A 23,227-nucleotide genomic window follows, 5' to 3' on the forward strand; every position below is an offset into this window, starting at 1 on the left:
ACCCCGTCGGTGACGTCACCACGCACCCTCTCCGCCCGTTGGTGACGTCACCACGCACCCTCCCACCCCGTCGGTGACGTCACCACGCACCCTCCCACCCCGTCGGTGACGTCACCACGCACCCTCCCACCCCGTCGGTGACGTCACCACGCACCCTCCCACCCGTCGGTGACGTCACCACGCACCCTCCCACCCCGTCGGTGACGTCACCACGCACCCTCTCCGCCCGTTGGTGACGTCACCACGCACCCTCCCACCCCGTCGGTGACGTCACCACGCACCCTCTCCGCCCGTTGGTGACGTCACCACGCACCCTCCCACCCCGTCGGTGACGTCACCACGCACCCTCTCCGCCCGTTGGTGACGTCACCACGCACCCTCCCACCCCGTCGGTGACGTCACCACGCACCCTCTCCGCCCGTTGGTGACGTCACGCGGCGGCCCGGGCGAACGGAGTTCGCGGTGAGTGGCGCTGCAGATCAACATCAACAACATCAACAACATCAACATCACCATCAACAACATCAACATCATCATCATCAACAACATCATCATCATCAACATCATCATCAACATCATCAACACCAACATCATCAACAACATCATCATCAACAACATCATCATCAACATCATCAACACCAACATCACCACCAACATCATCAACAACATCAACAACATCAACACCAACATCATCAACATCAACAACATCATCATCAACATCATCAACACCAACATCACCACCAACATCATCAACAACATCAACAACAACATCAACATCACCACCACCATCAACACCATCATCATCACTACCAACAACCAACAACAACCACCACCTACACCACCACCTACAACAACAACCACCTACATCACCTACACCACCACCTACACCACCTACACCACCACCTACACCACCACCTACACCACCTACACCACCACCTACATCACCACCTACACCACCTACACCACCACCTACACCACCACCACCACCACCTACACCACCTACACCACCTACATCACCACCTACAACAACAACCACCTACATCACCACCACCTACACCACCACCACCTACACCACCTACCCCACCACCATCCACACCACCACCACCTACACCACCACCTACACCACCACCTACACCACCACCACCTACACCACCACCTACAACAACAACCACCTACACCACCTACACCACCACCACCTACACCACCTACCCCACCACCATCCACACCACCACCACCTACACCACCACCTACACCACCACCTACACCACCACCTACACCACCTACACCACCACCTACACCACCACCTACACCACCTACACCACCACCTACATCACCACCTACACCACCTACACCACCACCTACACCACCACCACCACCACCTACACCACCTACACCACCTACATCACCACCTACAACAACAACCACCTACATCACCACCACCTACACCACCACCACCTACACCACCTACCCCACCACCATCCACACCACCACCACCTACACCACCACCTACACCACCACCTACACCACCACCACCTACACCACCACCTACAACAACAACCACCTACACCACCTACACCACCACCACCTACACCACCTACCCCACCACCATCCACACCACCACCACCTACACCACCACCTACACCACCACCTACACCACCACCTACAACAACAACCACCTACACCACCACCACCTACACCACCTACACCACCACCATCCACACCACCACCACCTACACCACCACCACCTACACCACCTACACCACCTACACCACCACCATCCACACCACCACCACCTACACCACCACCACCTACACCACCTACACCACCACCATCCACACCACCACCACCTACACCACCACCTACACCACCACCTACACCACCACCATCAACACCATCATCATCACTACCAACAACCAACAACAACCACCACCTACACCACCACCTACACCACCTACACCACCACCTACACCACCTACACCACCACCACCTACACCACCTACACCACCACCACCTACACCACCACCACCTACACCACCACCTACACCACCACCTACACCACCACCTACACCACCACCTACACCACCACCACCTACACCACCACCACCTACACCACCACCTACACCACCACCTACACCACCACCTACAACAACAACCACCTACACCACCACCACCTACACCACCACCACCTACACCACCTACACCACCACCTACACCACCTACACCACCACCTACACCACCACCTACACCACCACCACCTACACCACCACCACCTACACCACCACCTACACCACCACCTACACCACCTACACCACCACCACCTACACCACCTACACCACCACCTACAACAACAACCACCTACACCACCACCACCTACACAACCTACACCACCACCACCTACACCACCACCTACACCACCTACACCACCACCACCTACACCACCACCTACACCACCACCTACACCACCTACACCACCACCACCTACACCACCTACACCACCACCTACAACAACAACCACCTACACCACCACCACCTACACAACCTACACCACCACCACCTACACCACCTACACCACCACCACCTACACCACCTACACCACCACCACCTACACCACCTACACCACCTACACCACCTACACCACCTACACCACCACCTACACCACCTACACCACCTACACCACCTACACCACCTACACCACCACCTACACCACCTACACTACCTACACCACCTACACCACCTACACCACCTACACCACCACCTACACCACCACCACCTACACCACCACCACCTACACCACCTACACCACCACCTACACTACCACCACCTACACCACCACCTACACCACCACCACCACCTACACCACCACCACCTACACCACCTACACCACCTACACCACCAACAAAACTGACACCTTTTTTACGAGGAGTCATGTTTGCATAGACCACAATACCTGCGGTCATAATGCAAACAAAAAACACAACTTTGATCATGTATGTGCACTGTCCTTTAAGTTGATTGGTCCACACCCGAGACAGCTTTCCTTAGAGCCTAGTCTCACATGGTCCTTGAAGTTGATTGGTCCACACCCGAGACAGCTTTTCTTAGAGCCTAGTCTCACATGGTCCTTGAAGTTGATTGGTCCACACCCGAGACAGCTTTCCTTAGAGCCTAGTCTCACATGGTGTTGGACCAGATGACGCCAAAAGGCGCACAACTCAAAGACAATGCACCATCAGAGTATGAGAGCTCGGGGTGAAGCATTTACACCATTGGTACCTCATTTGCCAGTAGCAAAATATGATGATTGTTTTTTTACCCTTTTATCTGGCAACAAAACTGACACTTTTTTTTACAAGGAGTCATGTTTGCATCGACCGCAATACCTGCAGCCATAATGCAAACAAAAAACACAACTCTGATAATGAATGCACTTGAAGTTGATTGGTCCACACCCGAGACAGCTTTCCTTAGAGCCTAGTCTCACATGGTCCTTGAAGTTGATTGGTCCACACCCGAGACAGCTTTCCTTAGAGCCTAGTCTCACATGGTCCTTGAAGTTGATTGGTCCACACCCGAGACAGCTTTCCTTAGAGCCTAGTCTCACATGGTCCTTGAAGTTGATTGGTCCACACCCGAGACAGCTTTCCTTAGAGCCTAGTCTCACATGGTCCTTGAAGTTGATTGGTCCACACCAGAGACAGCTTTCCTTAGAGCCTAGTCTCACATGGTCCTTGAAGTTGATTGGTCCACACCAGAGACAGCTTTCCTTAGAGCCTAGTCTCACATGGTCCTTGAAGTTGATTGGTCCACACCCGAGACAGCTTTCCTTAGAGCCTAGTCTCACATGGTCCTTGAAGTTGATTGGTCCACACCCGAGACAGCTTTCCTTAGAGCCTAGTCTCACATGGTCCTTGAAGTTGATTGGTCCACACCCGAGACAGCTTTCCTTAGAGCCTAGTCTCACATGGTCCTTGAAGTTGATTGGTCCACACCCGAGACAGCTTTCCTTAGAGCCTAGTCTCACATGGTCCTTGAAGTTGATTGGTCCACACCCGAGACAGCTTTCCTTAGAGCCTAGTCTCACATGGTCCTTGAAGTTGATTGGTCCACACCCGAGACAGCTTTCCTTAGAGCCTAGTCTCACATGGTCCTTGAAGTTGATTGGTCCACACCCGAGACAGCTTTCCTTAGAGCCTAGTCTCACATGGTCCTTGAAGTTGATTGGTCCACACCCGAGACAGCTTTCCTTAGAGCCTAGTCTCACATGGTCCTTGAAGTTGATTGGTCCACACCCGAGACAGCTTTCCTTAGAGCCTAGTCTCACATGGTCCTTGAAGTTGATTGGTCCACACCCGAGACAGCTTTCCTTAGAGCCTAGTCTCACACAGCACCATATTTTAACACCAAAGAAGTCACTGACTCGCAACAACTTGCAATCGTAAGCGACGGAGTTAATTTCGGGTAAAATCAATGAAAACGGGGTATGCCGATGGCATAAAAATGAGATGTGACGGAGCAAATCTGAGATCAGATTTGGAATCGGCACCCTGAAATGAGTCTAGAACAGCTGCAAAAGTCCAGGCCAGAAAAAAATGCTTTTTTTGTTGTTGTTGACCAGTGTTATAAAACAATGGTGTGGACCAATCAACTTCAAGGACAGTGCATACACATTATCAGAGTTGTGTTTTTTGTTTGCATTATGGCTGCAGGTATTGTGGTCTATGCAAAAAAAGGTGTCAGTTTTGTTGCCAGATAGAAGGGTAAAAAAACAATTATCATATTTTTTACTGGCAAATGAGGTTCCAATGGTGTAATTGGCTAAGTGTCGGGCTCAACGCCACATTTACTCTGCGATGTTTTTTTTTGTTTTGGGTTCGTCTTGATCCCGATGTGCTCCCCCTACTCTGCGTCAATACAGAAACGCCCCGAAACGAGAGACGGAGAGGCCTGTCGCCCGCACGCAACCCCCTCACGAGCGCCCGCTACAGCGTACCCCTCGCTCCCGCTACAGCGTACTCCTCGCTCCCGCTACAGCGTACCCCTCGCTCCCGCTACAGCGTACCCCTCGCGCCCGCTACAGCGTACCCCTCGCTCCCGCTACAGCGTACCCCTCGCTCCCGCTACAGCGTACCCCTCGCTCCCGCTACAGCGTGCCCCTCGCTCCCGCTACAGCGTACCCTCGCTCCCGCTACAGCGTACCCCTCGCTCCCGCTACAGCGTACCCCTCGCTCCCGCTACAGCGTACCCCTCGCTCCCGCTACAGCGTACCCCTCGCGCCCGCTACAGCGTACCCCTCGCTCCCGCTACAGCGTACCCCTCGCTCCCGCTACAGCGTACCCCTCGCGCCCGCTACAGCGTACCCCTCGCTCCCGCTACAGCGTACCCCTCGCTCCCGCTACAGCGTACCCCTCGCTCCCGCTACAGCGTGCCCCTCGCTCCCGCTACAGCGTACCCTCGCTCCCGCTACAGCGTACCCCTCGCTCCCGCTACAGCGTACCCCTCGCTCCCGCTACAGCGTACCCCTCGCTCCCGCTACAGCGTACCCCTCGCGCCCGCTACAGCGTACCCCTCGCTCCCGCTACAGCGTACCCCTCGCTCCCGCTACAGCGTACCCCTCGCTCCCGCTACAGCGTACCCCTCGCTCCCGCTACAGCGTACCCCTCGCTCCCGCTACAGCGTACCCCTCGCTCCCGCTACAGCGTACCCCTCGCTCCCGCTACAGCGTACCCCTCGCCGCCGTTCCGTCGGTCGATCCACTCTCGGCTCGGGGGTTTGGGGCGGGGTACAGCGGGGGGGGGGGTTCAAGCTTCATGGAGCCGCACGGGACCCTGGGAGGGGGAGGCCCTGGGGCCCCTCGGGGCGAGCCGACCGCCACGCCGCGGGGGAAGGCAAATAGCCGCAAGGGGAAAGTCCCCGTCAAGACGACGGCGCCGCCGCCGCTTCCTCACGCTCCGCCTGCCCCACGTCCGCCATCGGAAGAGCAACTCGGTGGAGGAGGCGAGGAGGGTGGAGGAGGAGGTGGTGGAGCAGGAGGTGGAGCAGGAGAGGGAGGAGGAGGAGGTGGAGGACCCCCCCCCAACTTCTTCGGGGCGTGGCCAGGAATGAAGGCGGAGGGGAGCCGGGACGGCTGTCATCGGCCCGTTGCCATCAAGCAGGAGCGCGAAGACGCCTTCGGCCACGGGACGTGGTGGCCGCAGGCCGGGCCGGGTGGCGGTGACGGCGGTGACGGTGGTGACGGTGGTGACGGTGGTGACGGCGGTGACGACGGCGGTTCCGGTTCGGCAGCGGGCGCCGGGCGGACCGGCGACGGACGCCACGTCAAGCTGGAAGAGGCGTCGGACATCTGGGACGAGCGGGGACTGCCCCGTCCCGTCGAGGTGGACGTGATGGTGGAGGAGGAGGAGGATGAGGAGGAGGAGGATGGGCAGCAGTCCATGAGCAACCGGCAGGACAACGACTACACGGACGGTGAGTCCCGCGGGAAACGTTGCCTCCCTTAAGACAGGGGTCCCCTTAAGACAGGGTCCCTTAAGACAGGGTCCCCTTAAGACAGGGTCCCTTAAGACAGGGTCCCCTTAAGACAGGGGTCCCTTAAGACAGGGTCCCCTTAAGACAGGGTCCCCTTAAGACAGGGCTCCACTGTCCTTGAAGTTGATTGGTCCACACCCGAGACAGCTTTTCTTAGAGCCTAGTCTCACATGGTCCTTGAAGTTGATTGGTCCACACCCGAGACAGCTTTCCTTAGAGCCTAGTCTCACATGGTCCTTGAAGTTGATTGGTCCACACCCGAGACAGCTTTCCTTAGAGCCTAGTCTCACATGGTGTTGGACCAGATGACGCCAAAAATTTACGTAAGTTTTCTCTCCGCCTGATTAAGATCGCTTGCGTTGCGATCGAAACGTCTTGGGTTGTTTTTCTTTTATTCTTTTCAATTTATTATTTCTATTTTATCATTTAAAATTAGTTCAAATTTTTTTGCTTTCTATTTACGTCACTTTACCGAAAGAACCAAAAAAATGACCACCACCACCAACTCGCGCCTGATAGGAGGGCCAGAACCGCGTCCCTTAAAGCAGCGGTCTTTGAGTTGTGCGCCTTTTGGCGTCATCTGGTCCAACACCAGTGGAGACTAGGCTCTAAGAAAAGCTGTCTCGGGTGTGGACCAATCAACTTCAAGGACCGTGTGAGACTAGGCTCTAAGAAAAGCTGTCTCGGGTGTGGACCAATCAACTTCAAGGACCGTGTGAGACTAGGCTCTAAGGAAAGCTGTCTCGGGTGTGGACCAATCAACTTCAAGGACCGTGTGAGACTAGGCTCTAAGGAAAGCTGTCTCGGGTGTGGACCAATCAACTTCAAGGACCATGTGAGACTAGGCTCTAAGGAAAGCTGTCTCGGGTGTGGACCAATCAACTTCAAGGACAGTGCATATCATTATTATCATCATCAGAGTTGTTTCTTTTTGTTTGCATTTTGACTGCTTGTGTTGTGGTTATTGCAAACATGATGCCTCGTATAAAGGTGTCAGTTTTTGTACCAGTTGGAAGGGTAAAAACCTATCATCATATTTTGCTACTGTTATAGGAGATGTCTCATAGTGAACCTATTATCATATTTTGCTACTGTTATAGGAGATGTCTCATAGTGAACCTATTCTCATATTTTGCTACTGTTATAGGAGATGTCTCATAGTGAACCTATTATCATATTTTGCCACTGTTATAGGAGATGTCTCATAGTGAACCTATTATCATATTTTGCTACTGTTATAGGAGATGTCTCATAGTGAACCTATTATCATATTTTGCTACTGTTATAGGAGATGTCTCATAGTGAACCTATTATCATATTTTGCTACTGTTATAGGAGATGTCTCATAGTGAACCTATTATCATATTTTGCTACTGTTATAGGAGATGTCTCATAGTGAACCTATTATCATATTTTGCTACTGGCAAAGGAGGTTCCGATGGTGAATGTGGTGGTAGTCGTTGTTGTCGCGTTCCTGAAGGACATGGCGGTGAGAGTCCACGTGAGTCTTCTGTCGTTGGGTTGTTTTTTGACGCGACACAAACCCCCCTTTGTCAACTCTCTCCCCGTGTCGCCCTCCCGTGTCTCCCTCCCGTGTCTCTCCCCCCCACCCCCCCGTGTCTCTCCCCCCGTGTCTCCCTCTCTCTCCGCCCGTGTCTCTCCCCCCGTGTCTCCCCCCCCACCCCCCCTTGTCTCTCCCCCCGTGTCTCCCTCTCTCTCCGCCCGTGTCTCTCCCCCCGTGTCTCCCCCCGTGTCTCCCTCCCGTGTCTCCCTCTCTCTCCCCCCGTGTCTCCCCCCCCACCCCCCCGTGTCTCTCCCCCCGTGTCTCCCCCCCCCCCCCCCCGTGTCTCTTCCCCCCCCCCCCGTGTCTCTCCCCCCGTGTCTCCCCCCCCCCCCCCGTGTCTCTCCCCCCGTGTCTCCCTCCCGTGTCTCCCTCTCTCTCTGCCCGTGTCTCCCTCTCTCTCCGCCCGTGTCTCCCTCCCGTGTCTCCCTCTCCCCCCCCCGTGTCTCTCCCCCGTGTCTCCCTCTCTCTCCCCCCGTGTCTCTCTCCCCCCGTGTCTCTCCCCCGTGTCTCCCTCCCGTGTCTCCCGTGTCTCCCCGCCGTGTCTCCCCGCCGTGTCTCCCCCCCGTGTCTCCCTCTCTCCCCCATGTCTACCCCCCCCCCGTGTCTCCCTCCCGTGTCTCCCTCCCGTGTCTCCCTCCCGTGTTTTCCCCCCGTGTCTCTCCCCCGTGTCTCTCCCCCCATCTCTCCCTCTCTCTCCCCCCCCGTGTCTCTCCCCCGTGTCTCTCCCCCCGTGTCTCCCTCCCGTGTCTCTCCCCCGTGTCTCCCTCTCTCTCCGCCCGTGTCTCCCTCCCGTGTCTCCCTCTCCCCCCCCCGTGTCTCCCTCCCACACCGTCGCCACCACCACCGTCACCAGGCGAGGTCCACATCCAAGTTCGACGCGTCCCTTGCCCCCTCTGCGCCCGCCAGTTCCTCTGCCACTCGGTCCTCCAGAACCACCTTCGCTCCAGGCACTCGCGACGTCCACCGGGCGCCACCGGCTCTCCCCGTCGGTGCTGGAGAGCGCCACGGCTCCAACTTCAAGGCGAGCGTGCGGATCCATCACCGCTCCCACACGGGCGAAAGGCCGTTGGCGTGCGGCTCGTGCGGGGCGTCGTTCGCCCGAGCGGGGCACCTGCGGCGACACCAGCGGACGCACGCCCGGCCCAAGCCGTTCGTGTGCCCGGCATGCGGACGGGGCTACTCGCGGATCGGGGGCCTCAGGAGGCATCAGGTGGTGCACGGATCGGGGACGTGAGAGGAGGGGGAGGAGAGGGAGGGAGGAGGGGGGGGCAGGAGGGGGAGGGAGTGGAGAGGCAGGGGGTGCAATAGGAGTGTTGTACAACGGACGGTGAAGGTGTTCGAGGCGACAGCATTGGCTGTGTTCGGAGATGTTGACTACCTCGCCTGGTCTACAGGAGGTCGTGGGTTCCATCCCGACCCTGACGACGCTGCTGCTGCTGCTGCTGTAGATTTGGATATTTCACTCCGGGTCCTCCGGTTTTTCCCCTCCACGTTTAGAATCAACGTCACCACGAGCTCAGAGTCTGTGTCTGCTGCTATCAATGTGCACATGGTGATGATGATGATGATTTCAGTCACGTGGCTGAGCTTCTGATACAATATCTACACAGCAGCTGAGTGGAGTCTTACACCTGGTGACACAAACTTAGTTTAGTTGTAGTGTGGGGGCCTCTGTGAGTGGGTCTCTGTGGGTATCTATGGGTCTCTGTGGGTCTGTATGGGTCTCTGTGAGTCTCTATGAGTCTCTGTGGGTCTCTGTGGGTGTCTATGGGTCTCTGTGGGTCTGTGTAGGTCTGTGTGGGGCTCTGTGGGTCTCTATGAGTCTGGGTCTCTGTGGGTCTGTGTGGGTCTCTATGAGTGTGGGTCTCTGTGGGTCTGTGTGGGTCTCTATGAGTATGGGTCTCTGTGGCTCTCTCTATGGGTGTCTATGGGTCTCTGTGGCTCTCTCTATGGGTGTCTGTCTATGGGTCTCTGTGGCTCTCTCTATGGGTGTCTATGGGTCTCTGTGGCTCTCTCTATGGGTGTCTGTCTATGGGTCTCTGTGGCTCTCTCTATGTGTGTCTATGGGTCTCTGTGGCTCTCTCTATGGGTGTCTATGGGTCTCTGTGGCTCTCTCTATGGGTGTCTATGGGTCTCTGTGGCTCTCTCTATGGGTGTCTATGGGTCTCTGTGGCTCTCTCTATGGGTGTCTATGGGTCTCTGTAGGTCTCTATGGGTGTCTGTCTATGGGTCTCTGTGGCTCTCTCTATGGGTGTCTATGGGTCTCTCTGTATCGAAATCATTTATCGGCTCCTATAAATCTCTGCGTGATGCTGGTGATGGCGGTGACCATATCGGCCGCGTTCATCATCCGCGATGTCCCAATTCCGCCTGTCCAATTGAATATCCACCCCAAATTTGACCCGAAGCTTTCGCGCCCCGCAGGAATTACCCGTTGGTGACTTGTACCGAATGAAACTAAGGGTCAGATTTTGATGTAAAGCTTCTTTCGTGACTGCAGCAGGGATTCATCTTCTTGGTTCTTTCGGTAAAGTCGTCACGTAGAAGGGAAGTAATGAAATAATAAAAAAATAAAACATAATAAAAATATTATAATATACTATAATAAAATAATATAATATTATTCAATTTCGATGTAAAGCTTCTTTCGTGACTGCAGGGATTCATCTTCTTGGTTCTTTCGGTAAAGTCGTCACGTAGAAGGGAAATAATAAAATAATAAAAATAAAACATAATAAAATAGAATTCTCACGACGTTTCGGCCACAACGCAAGCAGCCGTCCTCAGGTGAAGAACAGGTCTGTCGGGAAGACAGCGTCATTCACATCATCATCATCATCAACATCATCAACATCATCATCATTAACATCAACATCATCAACATCATCATCTACATCATCAACATCATCTTTTTTCGATGTAAAGCTTTCGTGACTGCAGGGATTCATCTTCTTGGTTCTTTCGGTAAAGTCACGTAGAAGGGAAATAATAAAATAATAAAAATTTAACTTAATAAAATACGATTCTCACGACGTTTCGGCCACAACGCAAGCAGCCGTCCTCAGGTGGAGAACAGGTCTGTCGTGTAGACAGCGTCTGAATGAAACACCACCAGGCTTGGAGCGACTATTTAAGCTGGGATGGAGGGGGGAAGGGCGCCTTGACAAAAGAATTTGCATATCAAGAGGAATGTAGCATATTTAATTATCTTATTATTTCCATTCTACGTGACTTTACCGAAAGAACCATGAAACCAAGGGTCAGATCTCCACCGGTTGATGTTTTTGCTCTGCCTAAACTGCTCACAATAAAAGGTAGTTCCGGTTTGATTGTGGGTTTAATTGAATTGTGTCGAAGGCTCGCTTGCTTGCTTGATGCTGCTGTTGAGTTTCGATCTCGGACTGAAAGCTTTGCGTGACGGCGGGGATTCAAACTCTTTGGGTATTTGGTAAAAGCGTTACGTGGGGAGAAAGGTTAGAATATAGATGAAATAAAAAATTAACCCGTAAAAACAAAGTTTTTCACTATAAATCCTTTATATGCGTGGCGGCTAGAGTCCTCTCGTCCTCTGGCTTGAGATGGCTGCCACCTATGGGTCAGATGATTGCCTGCCACCATTAAGCAATTGGCAATTAAATATAATTTATTTTTCCTAGAAAGTGTAAAATTTTGGAAAAATGTTTTCACGAAAATCAATTGTCACGCACAACGAGTCTGTGTGCAAAATGTCAGCTCGATTGGATCACGGGAAGTGGGTTAAAAAACGACCGAAAGATTTGCACGGTCGTAAGCGCGCAAGCAAGCAAGCAAGTGAACTTAATATAAAGGATTTAAAAATGAGAACTACAGTACTGGTAAACTACCAGTCGTTTTCGATTTAAAGCGTTCGTGAATGCGGGGATTCATCTTCTTGGTTCTTTCGGTAAAGTCACGTAGAAGGGAAATAATAAAATAATAAAAATAAAACATAATAAAATACAATTCTCACGACGTTTCGGCCACAACGCAAGCAGCCGTCCTCAGGTGAAGAACAGGGCTGTCGGAAAGACAGCGTCTGAATGAACATTTCCAACAGACCTGGTCTTCACCTGAGGACGGCTGCTTGCGTTGTGGCCGAAACGTCGTGAGAATTATTTTATTATGTTTTATTTTTATTATTTTATTATTTTCATTCGACGTGACTCACCCACCCACCCACTCACCCACCCACCCACTCACCCACCCACTCACCCACTCACTCACCCACCCACCCACCCACCCACTCACCCACCCACTCACCCACTCACCCACTCACTCATCCACCCACTCACCCACTCACCCACCCACCCACTCACTCACCCACCCACTCACCCACTCACCCACTCACCCACCCACTCACCCACCCACCCACTCACTCACCCACCCACTCACCCACCCACTCACCCACCCACTCACCCACTCACCCACTCACCCACCCACTCACTCAACCACCCACCCACTCACCCACTCACCCACTCACCCACCCACTCACCCACCCACTCACCCACTCACCCACCCACTCACCCACTCACCCACTCACCCACTCACTCACCCACCCACTCACCCACCCACTCACTCACCCAACCACTCACCCACCCACTCACCCACTCACTCACCCACCCACTCACCCACTCACTCACCCACCCACTCACCCACTCACTCACCCACCCACTCACTCACCCACCCACTCACCCACCCACTCACCCACTCACCGACCCACTCACTCACCCACCCACTCACTCACCCACCCACTCACCCACTCACACACCCACTCACCCACTCACCCACCCACTCACCCACCCTCTCACCCACCCACTCACCCACTCACCCACTCACTCACCCACTCACCCACCCACTCACCCACCCACTCACTCACCCAACCACTCACCCACCCACTCACCCACTCACTCACCCACCCACTCACCCAACCACTCACACACTCACTCACCCACCCACTCACCCACTCACTCACCCACCCACTCACCCACTCACCCACCCACTCACTCACCCACTCACCCACCCACTCACCCACTCACCCACCCACTCACTCACCCACCCACCCACTCACCCACCCACTCACCCACTCACCCACCCACTCAACCACTCACCCACCCACTCACCCACTCACTCACCCACCCACTCACCCACCCACTCACTCACTCACCCACCCACTCACTCACCCACTCACCCACCCACTCACCCACTCACTCACCCACCCACCCACCCACCCACCCACCCACTCACCCACCCACTCACTCACCCAACCACTCACCCACCCACTCACTCACCCACCCACTCACCCACTCACTCACCCACCCACTCACCCACTCACTCACCCACCCACCCATTCACCCACTCACCCACTCACCCACCCACTCACCCACTCACCCACTCACCCACTCACCGACCCACTCACTCACCCACCCACTCACTCACCCACTCACCCACCCACTCACCCACTCACCCACCCACTCACCCACTCACCCACCCACTCACCCACTCACTCACCCACTCACCCACCCACTCACCCACCCACTCACCCACCCACTCACCCACCCACCCACCCACTCACCCACCCACCCACCCATCCACTCACCCACCCACTCACCCACCCACTCACCCACTCACCCACCCACTCACCCACCCACTCACCCACTCACCCACTCACCCACCCACTCACCCACCCACTCACTCACCCAACCACTCACCCACCCACTCACCCACTCACTCACCCACCCACTCACCCACTCACTCACCCACCCACTCACCCACTCACCCACCCACTCACTCACCCACTCACCCACCCACTCACCCACTCACCGACCAACTCACTCACCCACCCACTCACTCACTCACCCACCCACTCACCCACCCACTCACCCACCCACTCACCCACCCACTCACCCACTCACTCACCCACTCACCGACCCACTCACCCACCCACTCACTCACCCAACCACTCACCCACCCACTCACTCACCCACCCACTCACCCAACCACTCACCCACTCACTCACCCACCCACTCACCCACTCACTCACCCACCCACTCACCCACTCACTCACTCACCCACCCACCCACTCACTCACTCACTCTGGCACTCACCCACCCACCCACCCACTCACCCACCCACCCACTCACCCACCCACCCACTCACCCACTCACCCATCCACCCACCCACCCACTCACCCACCCACCCACTCACCCACCCACTCACCCACCCACTCACCCACCCAGAATATGGTATTGTCATCAGTATGACACAGCTATACCAAGTTTGCCGTCAGTACGACATTGGGAATACGGTTGAAATTGAGTTACAAGATTTTTGGACACGACAACTCACAGATTAAGTTACATAAAAGCGTGTAAAATATTTAAAAATAAATGTTTTGAATTTTTTTATGATAGAATATCGTGTTACCATCAGTACGACACAGATATACGAAGTTTGCAGTCGATAACTCATTGGGAAGTGTGTTAAAATTGAGTTACACTATACACACTTTCCCCGCGGTGACGTCACGCGCTATCCATTACGTCATCACACTCTTCCCCTCTGGTGGCGTCACTACACACCCTCCTACTCCTGACGTCACTACGCACCCGTCATTTGACGTCAACACGCACCCTCCCACCCCGTTGGTAACGTCACGCACCTTTCCACCCCGTCGGTGACGTCACCACGCACCCTTACGCATGTTGGTGACGTCACCACGCACCCTCCAACCATGTTGGTGACGTCACCACGCACCCTCAGCCCGTTGGTGACGTCACCACGCACCTTTCCACCCCGTCGGTGACGTCACCACGCACCCTTACGCCTGTTGGTGACGTCACCACGCACCCTCCAACCATGTTGGTGACGTCACCACGCACCCTCAGCCCGTTGGTGACGTCACCACGCACTTTTCCACCCCGTCGGTGACGTCACCACGCACCCTCCCACCCCGTCGGTGACGTCACGCGGCGGCCCGTGCGAACCGAGTTCGCGGTGAGTGGCGCTACAGATTAACATCAACATCATCAACATCATCATCATCAACAACATCAACATCATCAACAACATCAACATCATCACTATCACCATCATCACCACCATCACCACCATCAACACCATCAACATCACCACCATCAACACCATCATCACAATCATCAGCACAATCATCACCATCACCACCAACATCACCACCATCAACACCATCACCACCAGCATCACCACCACCATCAACACCATCATCACCATCATCACCACCAGCATCACCACCACCATCAACATCATCATCACCACCATCATCATCACCATCAACATCATCATCATCACGACCACCATCACGACCACCATCACCACCATCATCACCATCATCACCACCATCACGACCACCATCACCACCATCACCACCATCATCACCACCATCACCACCACCACCATCACCACCACCATCATCACCACCATCACCACCACCATCATCACCACCATCATCACCACCATCACCACCACTACCATCACCACCATCACCACCATCATCACCACCATCACCATCATCACCACCATCACCACCACCATCATCACCACCATCATCACCACCATCACCACCATCATCACCATCACCACCATCATCACCACCACCACCATCACCACCACCATCACGACCACCATCATGACTACCATCACCATCATCACCACCACCATCATCACCATCATCACCACCACCATCACCACCACCATCATCACCACCAGCATCACCACCACCATCAACACCATCAACACCATCATCACCATCATCACCACCAGCATCACCACCACCATCACTATCACCACCACCACCATCATCACCACCATCACCACCACCACCATCATCATCACCACCACCACCATCATCACCACCATCACCACCATCATCATCATCACCACCACCATCATCACCACCATCACCACCACCACCATCATCACCACCATCACCATCACCACCACCATCACTATCACCACCATCACCAACAGGGCCAGGCCTACTGATCCTATCATAGGCCTTGACCAGGTCAATAAAGCAGAGATGTAGGTCTTGTTGGAATTCCCTACACCTCTGCTGTAGCAGACGGACAGAAAATATGGCATCTGTGCAGGACCGCCCTTTCCTGAAACCGCATTGGGGCTCCGCAAGCCTCTCCTCAGCGTGCCTGGCAAGGCGATGTTGAATAATCCTTGCCAGGACCTTTCCGGGCACACTGAGGAGTGAGATGCCCCTGTAGTTGTTACAGTCTGTGCGGTCCCCCTTCTTAAAGAGGGGGACCACCAGGGCATCCTTCCAATCCTGCGGAACCCGTCCAGTGGTCCAGACTGTTGTTATGATGTCATATAGGGCAGTCTGTGCACAAACGCCACCCTCCCTCAGCATTTCGCTTGGGAGATCATCTCTGCCCGGTGCCTTTCCTGGTCTCAGACTCTGGATCGCCTTCAGTACTTCCTCAACAGATGGCACCTCAGCCAGCCACTCACAGGGGGTGACTTCTTCATCCAATATTTGAGGCACCGCAGCCTCAGCAGGGTCATCCCCACTTTGTGCCATGATGTTTTCCTGGCTGAGAGATTTTCCCTCCCCCAGGACCTCACAGAAATGCTCAGCAAATCTGCAAACCTGTTCCTGGGGGTCGGAGATTGGATCACCATTCTTTCCCTTAATGATGGTAATAGGTGTGGCGCTGCAGGTTAATTTTTTGATGGAATTAAAAACTGATTTGTGATCGCGGGCCACTGAGGCAGACTCCATCTCCTCAGCAACCCGCGACCACCACCCATCCTTGCAGCGCCTCACGGCTCTCCGAACCTCCGAGCGAAGGCTGCGGTAAGCCTCCTCATTCTCTGACGTGGGATGCTGTAGCCGATGAGAGTGGGCCTGTCGCTTTTTCTCAGCCAGACAAAACACCTCCTCTGTCAGCCAGGGTCTCTGGGGAGGTCTGGACCGTGTACCCAAAGCAGCCATTGCAGCTTCATGAGCCACAGTCCTAAACCTCGCCCATTTACCCTCGACATCAGGAGGAGTGGGGGACGATGCCAACCCCAGCCGCAAGCGATGATCAAATTCTCGCTTGCAACTTTCATCAGCTGAGACCAGGCCACTTTAGGTTGGAATGGCGTCCTGAGTATACACCCACCACCGGAGTGGAAGAATGGCAGGCGCATCTTACAGATGACTAGTCGATAGTTGGAGGGCAGATCAGCTCCACGGTAGGTCCTGGTGTCAAAGACATGGGCTCGCATCCGCTGGTCCGTCACTATGTAGTCCAGCAGATGTTCTTGCTTGGACCCGGCATGCATCCATGATGTTGTGTGGATGCGCCGATGCCGGAACAGCGTGTTGGTAATTACAAGCCCATGGGCTGCACAAAAATCTAGCAGCCTCCTACCGTTGTTATTGAGCTGATCTGGCCCATGCCTTCCAATCACTCCAGACCAGGTGCCAGCATCATGACCAACTCGGGCATTGAAGTCACCCAACAAGATGACTCTGTCCCGAGTGGACACTTTAGCCAGCACCTGTGACAGGAGGACATAGAAGGCATCTGACTCATCGGCTTTGCCTGCATCCATCCACGGATGTTCGTCTTCGGTGGGGGCATAAGTAACTACGACCACCACTCCTCGCCTCCGGTTGATGGGAAGGCGAGCCCAAAGTAGCCTGGGGCTTACAGCTTCCCACACCTCACCGCCACGCTCCCACGCCCACTTCATTCTTTTGTTCAGAAGAAGAGCCACACCCTGTTGTTTGGCAGTCTCCTGCCCCGAGTGGAGGACTGTCCACCCCTCATGGTGGCAGGAGCCAGAGCCGGTCCACCGGACCTCCTGAATGCCGCAGAGATCCAGGCGGTACCGGTCCAGCTCCCGACAGAGGAGTGGCAGCCTCTCCTCCGCAGTGAGCGTTCGAACATTCCACGTGGCCACACGAAGTGGCTTTTCGTTGTTTCTGGAGGAGCCCCGAGGGTAAAACATCACCATCACCACCATCACCATCTCCATCACCACCACCATCACCAGCACCACCACCAGCACCACCACCATCACCACCACCATCACCACCACCATCACCACCATCACCATCACCAGCACCACCACTTTCACCAGCACCACCACCATCACCACCACCATCACCACCACCACCATCACCACCACCATCACCACCACCATCACCACCACCATCACCACCACCATCACCACCACCATCACCATCGTCTGGGCGGTCTCGGCCTAGTTGACCGTCTCTGTGTCTCTGCAGTCACGGCGGTCTCGGTGATCTCAGCGTCCGCATGGAGCCCCGGGGGAGTGGCGTACAGCCACATCAACAACAACATCAACAACCACATCAACAACAACCACATCAACAACAACCACATCAACAACCACATCAACAACAACATCAACAACATCAAGACCAGCACCAACAGGGTCCTCTCCGTGGGCTTGCGGAGACGCTCAGCTTTGAGACGTGGTCCGGCGTAAAGGTGGAGGAGGTGGACGATGAGTGGAGTCCACCACCTCCACCACCAACTCCACCACCACCTCCACCACCACCTCCACCACCACCTCCACCACCGTTCACGCTGTTGGCCGTCAAAACAGAACCGCAGGACGCTCCGAGCTGGGACACGACGGCCGGGGGAGGTTTGGACTGCAGAGGAGGTGGTGGTGGTGGACGTGGTGGTGGACAAGGAGGTGGAGGTGGTGGTGGACGTGGTGGTGGAGCAGGTGGTGGACAAGGAGGTGGAGGACGAGGAGGTGGAGGAGTTGGTGGACGTGGTGGGGGTGGAGTAGGAGATGTTTCCCATCCGAGGGTGGACTCCGATATGGACGAGCAGGAGCAGGAGGAGGTGGACGAGGAGGTGGACGAGGTGAAGGAGGAGGTGGTGGACGAGGAGGAGGTGGTGGTGAAGGTGGAGGAGGTGGTCAACTTACCGGGTGAGCTGCCGTGTGTAAAATATAGTGTATAGTAGTGTAGTGTGTAGTGTAGTGTGTAGTGTATAGTGTAGTGTATAGTGTAGTGTGTAGTGTATAGTGTAGTGTATAGTGTAGTGTATAGTGTAGTGTGTAGTGTAGTGTATAGTAGTGTAGTGTATAGTGTAGTGTATAGTGTAGTGTATAGTGTAGTGTATAGTGTAGTGTATAGTGTAGTGTATAGTGTAGTGTGTAGTGTAGTGTGTAGTGTATAGTGTAGTGTATAGTGTAGTGTATAGTGTAGTAGTGTATAGTGTAGTGTGTAGTAGTGTAGTGTATAGTGTAGTGTAGTGTGTAGTAGTGTAGTGTATAGTGTAGTGTATAGTGTAGTGTATAGTGTAGTGTGTAGTAGTGTAGTGTATAGTGTAGTGTATAGTGTAGTGTGTAGTGTATAGTGTAGTGTATAGTGTAGTGTGTAGTAGTGTAGTGTAGTGTGTAGTGTATAGTGTAGTAGTGTATAGTGTAGTGTAGTGTGTAGTGTAGTGTATAGTGTAGTAGTGTAGTGTGTAGTAGTGTAGTGTATAGTAGTGTATAGTGTAGTGTATAGTAGTGTAGTGTGTAGTGTAGTAGTGTATAGTGTAGTGGTGTGTAGTGTAGTGTAGTGTGTAGTAGTGTATAGTGTAGTGTATAGTGTATAGTAATGTATAGTATAGTGTTGTATGTAGTGTATAGTGTAGTGTATAGTGTAGTGTATAGTGTGTATAATTTAGTGTATAGTAGTGCCTAGTATATAATGTAGTGTATAGTAGTATAGTGTAGTAGTGTAAAGTAGTATAGTGTAGTATGTAGTGTAGTGTATAGTGGTGTAGTGTATAGTGTAGTGTATAGTGTAGTGTATAGTCTAGTGTATAGTAGTGTGTAGTGTAGTAGTGTATCGTATAGTGCAGTGTATAGTATAGTGTAGTGTAGTAGTGTAGTGTATAGTGTAGTGTATAGTGTATAGTAGTGTGTAGTGTATAGTGTAGTGTATAGTGTAGTAGTGTATAGTGTAGTGTATAGTGTAGTGTAGTATATAGTGTGTGTGTAGTGTATCGTGTAGTGTATAGTGTAGTGTATAGTGTAGTAGTGTAGTGTAGTGTATAGTGTAGTAGTGTAGTGTGTAGTAGTGTAGTATATAGTCTAGTGTATAGTAGTGTGTAGTGTATCGTGTGTAGTGTATAGTGTAGTGTATAGTGTAGTAGTGTAGTGTAGTAGTGTATAGTGTAGTATCGTATCGTGTATCATGTAGCATATCATGTAGCACACCTAACACTACACCATCCCCCCCCCCACAGCCGATGCCTACGTCCAAGTCCGCACGGTGCCGTGCCCTCAGTGCGACCGCCGTTTCCTGTGCCGCACCGTGCTGCTAAACCACGTCCGGCGTAGCCACTCGGCGGGTGCCGGTGCAGCTCCCCGTCACCGCTGCGACCTCTGCCCCTACGGCACGAACCGAGGGCCAGACATGCGCGACCACCAGCGGACGCACACGGGGGAACGCCCCTTCGTGTGCGGGGTCTGCGGGCGTGCGTTCGCTCACCCGCGGAACTTGCCGGCGCACGTGCGGACACACACGGGGGAAAGGCCCTTCGTGTGCGGGGTCTGCGGGCGGGCCTTCACACAGCTGGGCACCCTCAGGAGGCACGAGGGGAAACACGGGCCGGGGAAGTAGTGGTGGGTGTAGGGGCGGTGGTGGGGTGTAGGGGCGGTGGGGTGATGGGTGGTGGTGGTGTGGTGGTGGGGTGTGTAGGGGTTGGTGGTGTGGTGGTGGTGGTGGGGTGTGTAGGGGTTGGTGGGGTGGTGGTGGTGTGGTGGTGGTGGGGTGTGTAGGGGTTGTTGGGGGGGTGGTGTGATGGGTGGGGGTGTGGTGGTGTGGTGGTGGTTTGTGTCGGAGTGTAGGGGTGGTGGTGGGGTGTGTAGGGGTTGGTGGATGTAGGGGTGGTGGGGGGGTGGTGGTGGGGTGTGTAGGGGTTGTTGGGGGGGTGGTGGTGGGAGGGTGATGGTGTGATGGGTGGGGGTGTGGTGGTGTGGTGGTGGTTTGTGTCGGAGTGTAGGGGTGGTGGTGGGGTGTGTAGGGGTTGGTGGGGGTGGTGGTGTGATGGGTGGGGGTGGTGGTGTGGTGGTGGGGTGTTTAGGGGTTGGTGGGTGTAGGGGTGGGGGGGTGGTGGTTTGTGTCGGGGTGTAGGGGTGGTGGTGTGATGGTGGTTTGTGTTGGGGTGGGGGGGGGTTTGGGTGGGAGTGTGTGGGTCAGTGTGTGGGTGTGTAGGATGCCGATGACTGGTACCAGCGGTGTCAAGATCGGCCTCAGTGGAGGAGGCTCGTGAAGGACGCTACTGGGCAGTTGGAGGCAGTCGCCCTCCAACAACAACGGAGGGCGGAGGAGCGACGCTCACAACAACGAGCGGAGCGCCGGGTGGCTAAAGCACAGCAAGTTGGTACAGTAGGGGGGCACAGGTGGTGCATCAGCCAGTCGTCTCGGTCATCTCGGTCAGTCGACCCGTGGCACCTGCTGGGTCTGCCCCGTGACCTCCTGCCAGCGGGCGTTCGACACTTCACGTGGCAGCCTCAAGGTGCACTTGGCCTGGCACAAGCGTCGTGGTGACGTCACCGCCACCCACTCACTGACCCACCCACTCACTCACTGACCCACCCACCCACTCACCCACCCACTCACTCACTCACCCACCCACCCACTCACGCACTCACTCACTGACTCACCCACTCACCCACTCAATCACCCACCCACTCACTCACCCACCCACTAACCCACCCACTCACCCACCCACCCACTAACCCACCCACTCACTCACCCACCACTTAGTGGCGAATGGCGGTTGTTGTTGTTGTGGGGAGTGGTGGGTGTAGTGGTAAGCGCTCCACTGCGCTACGAACCCGGCGACCCGAGTTCGATTCCCGCTCAGAGCCAACACCACCGGTGACGATTATCTGAACCGGGCCTGGGGTCTCCCCTAGGTCGACTCAGCCTCAAATGAGTAACCTGGTGTAGCGGTGGTGTGTAGTGAACATCGCCACTAGGCGTGGTGCTGGCCACCCACCCCCTCGTGTGCCGTTCCGGCCTTCATAGGTGCTCGCTAACAGCACTTGCCCCTACAGCCTGTTAAGGCTACACGGGGGATCTTTGTAGGGGTGTGGGTGGGTTGTCGCTCGCCAACTTTCATATCCTGTGAGAGGCCCATAGACTACTCACACAAGAGACCCACAGACTACTCACACAGAGACCCATAGACTACTCACACAGAGACCCATAGACTACTCACACAGAGACCCATAGACTACTCACACAGAGACCCACAGACTACTCACACAGAGACTCACACATACCCATAGACTACTCACACAGAGACCCATAGACTACTCACACAGAGACCCATAGACTACTCACACAGAGACCCATAGACTACTCACACAGAGACCCATAGACTACTCACACAGAGACCCATAGACTACTCACACAGAGACTCACACAGAGACCCATAGACTACTCACAGAGACCCATAGACTACTCACAGAGACCCACAGACTACTCACACAGAGACTCACACAGAGACCCATAGACTACTCACACAGAGACCCACAGACTACTCGCACAGAGACCCATAGACTACTCACACAGAGACCCACAGACTACTCACACGGAGACCCATAGACTACTCGCACAGAGACCCATAGACTACTCACACAGAGACCCATAGACTACTCGCACAGAGACCCATAGACTACTCACAGAGAGACCCACAGACTACTCACACAGAGACCCATAGACTACTCACACAGAGACCCATAGACTACTCACACAGAGACCCATAGACTACTCACACAGAGACCCATAGACTACTCACACAGAGACCCACAGACTACTCGCACAGAGACCCATAGACTACTCACACAGACCCATAGTCTACTCACACACAGACCCATAGACTACTCACACAGAGACCCATAGACTACTCACACAGAGACCCATAGACTACTCACACAGAGACCCATAGACTACTCACACATAGACCCATAGACTACTCACAGAGACCCATAGACTACTCACACAGAGACCCACAGACTACTCACACAGAGACCCATAGACTCACACAGAGACCCATAGACTACTCACACAGAGACTCACACAGAGACCCATAG

General features: G+C 54.4%; 2 protein-coding genes across 2 annotated transcripts; both read left to right on the forward strand.

The window, feature by feature from the left end:
• Positions 1-427: 427 nt before the first annotated feature.
• LOC144954326 (uncharacterized) lies at positions 428-11,412 on the forward strand. The gene is made up of 3 exons (XM_078884846.1): positions 428-462; positions 4,916-6,465; positions 8,943-11,412. Exons 2-3 carry the CDS (start codon positions 5,808-5,810, stop codon positions 9,395-9,397), a joined length of 1,113 nt encoding a protein of 370 aa, XP_078740972.1. The 5' UTR covers positions 428-462; positions 4,916-5,807; the 3' UTR covers positions 9,398-11,412.
• Positions 11,413-18,945: 7,533 nt separating this feature from the next.
• LOC144954328 (zinc finger E-box-binding homeobox 1-like) lies at positions 18,946-20,766 on the forward strand. Its single transcript, XM_078884847.1, has 2 exons — positions 18,946-19,057; positions 20,368-20,766. The coding sequence occupies exons 1-2, from the start codon at positions 18,946-18,948 to the stop codon at positions 20,742-20,744; spliced, it is 489 nt and encodes a 162-aa protein (XP_078740973.1). The 3' UTR covers positions 20,745-20,766.
• The last annotated feature ends 2,461 nt before the right edge of the window (positions 20,767-23,227 follow it).

This window comes from Lampetra fluviatilis, unplaced genomic scaffold (genome assembly GCF_964198595.1).
Source record: "Lampetra fluviatilis unplaced genomic scaffold, kcLamFluv1.1 SCAFFOLD_265, whole genome shotgun sequence".
Lineage (NCBI taxonomy): Eukaryota > Metazoa > Chordata > Hyperoartia > Petromyzontiformes > Petromyzontidae > Lampetra > Lampetra fluviatilis.

Coding starts and splice junctions, on each gene's coding strand:
- LOC144954328 (XM_078884847.1), top strand. CDS start 18,946: ATGGACGAGCAGGAGCAGGAGGAGGTGGACGAGGAGGTGGACGAGGTG. Junction 19,058..20,367: donor GGAGGTGGTCAACTTACCGG/GTGAGCTGCCGT, acceptor CCCCCCCCACAG/CCGATGCCTACGTCCAAGTC.
- LOC144954326 (XM_078884846.1), top strand. CDS start 5,808: ATGGAGCCGCACGGGACCCTGGGAGGGGGAGGCCCTGGGGCCCCTCGG. Junction 6,466..8,942: donor GGACAACGACTACACGGACG/GTGAGTCCCGCG, acceptor CACCGTCACCAG/GCGAGGTCCACATCCAAGTT.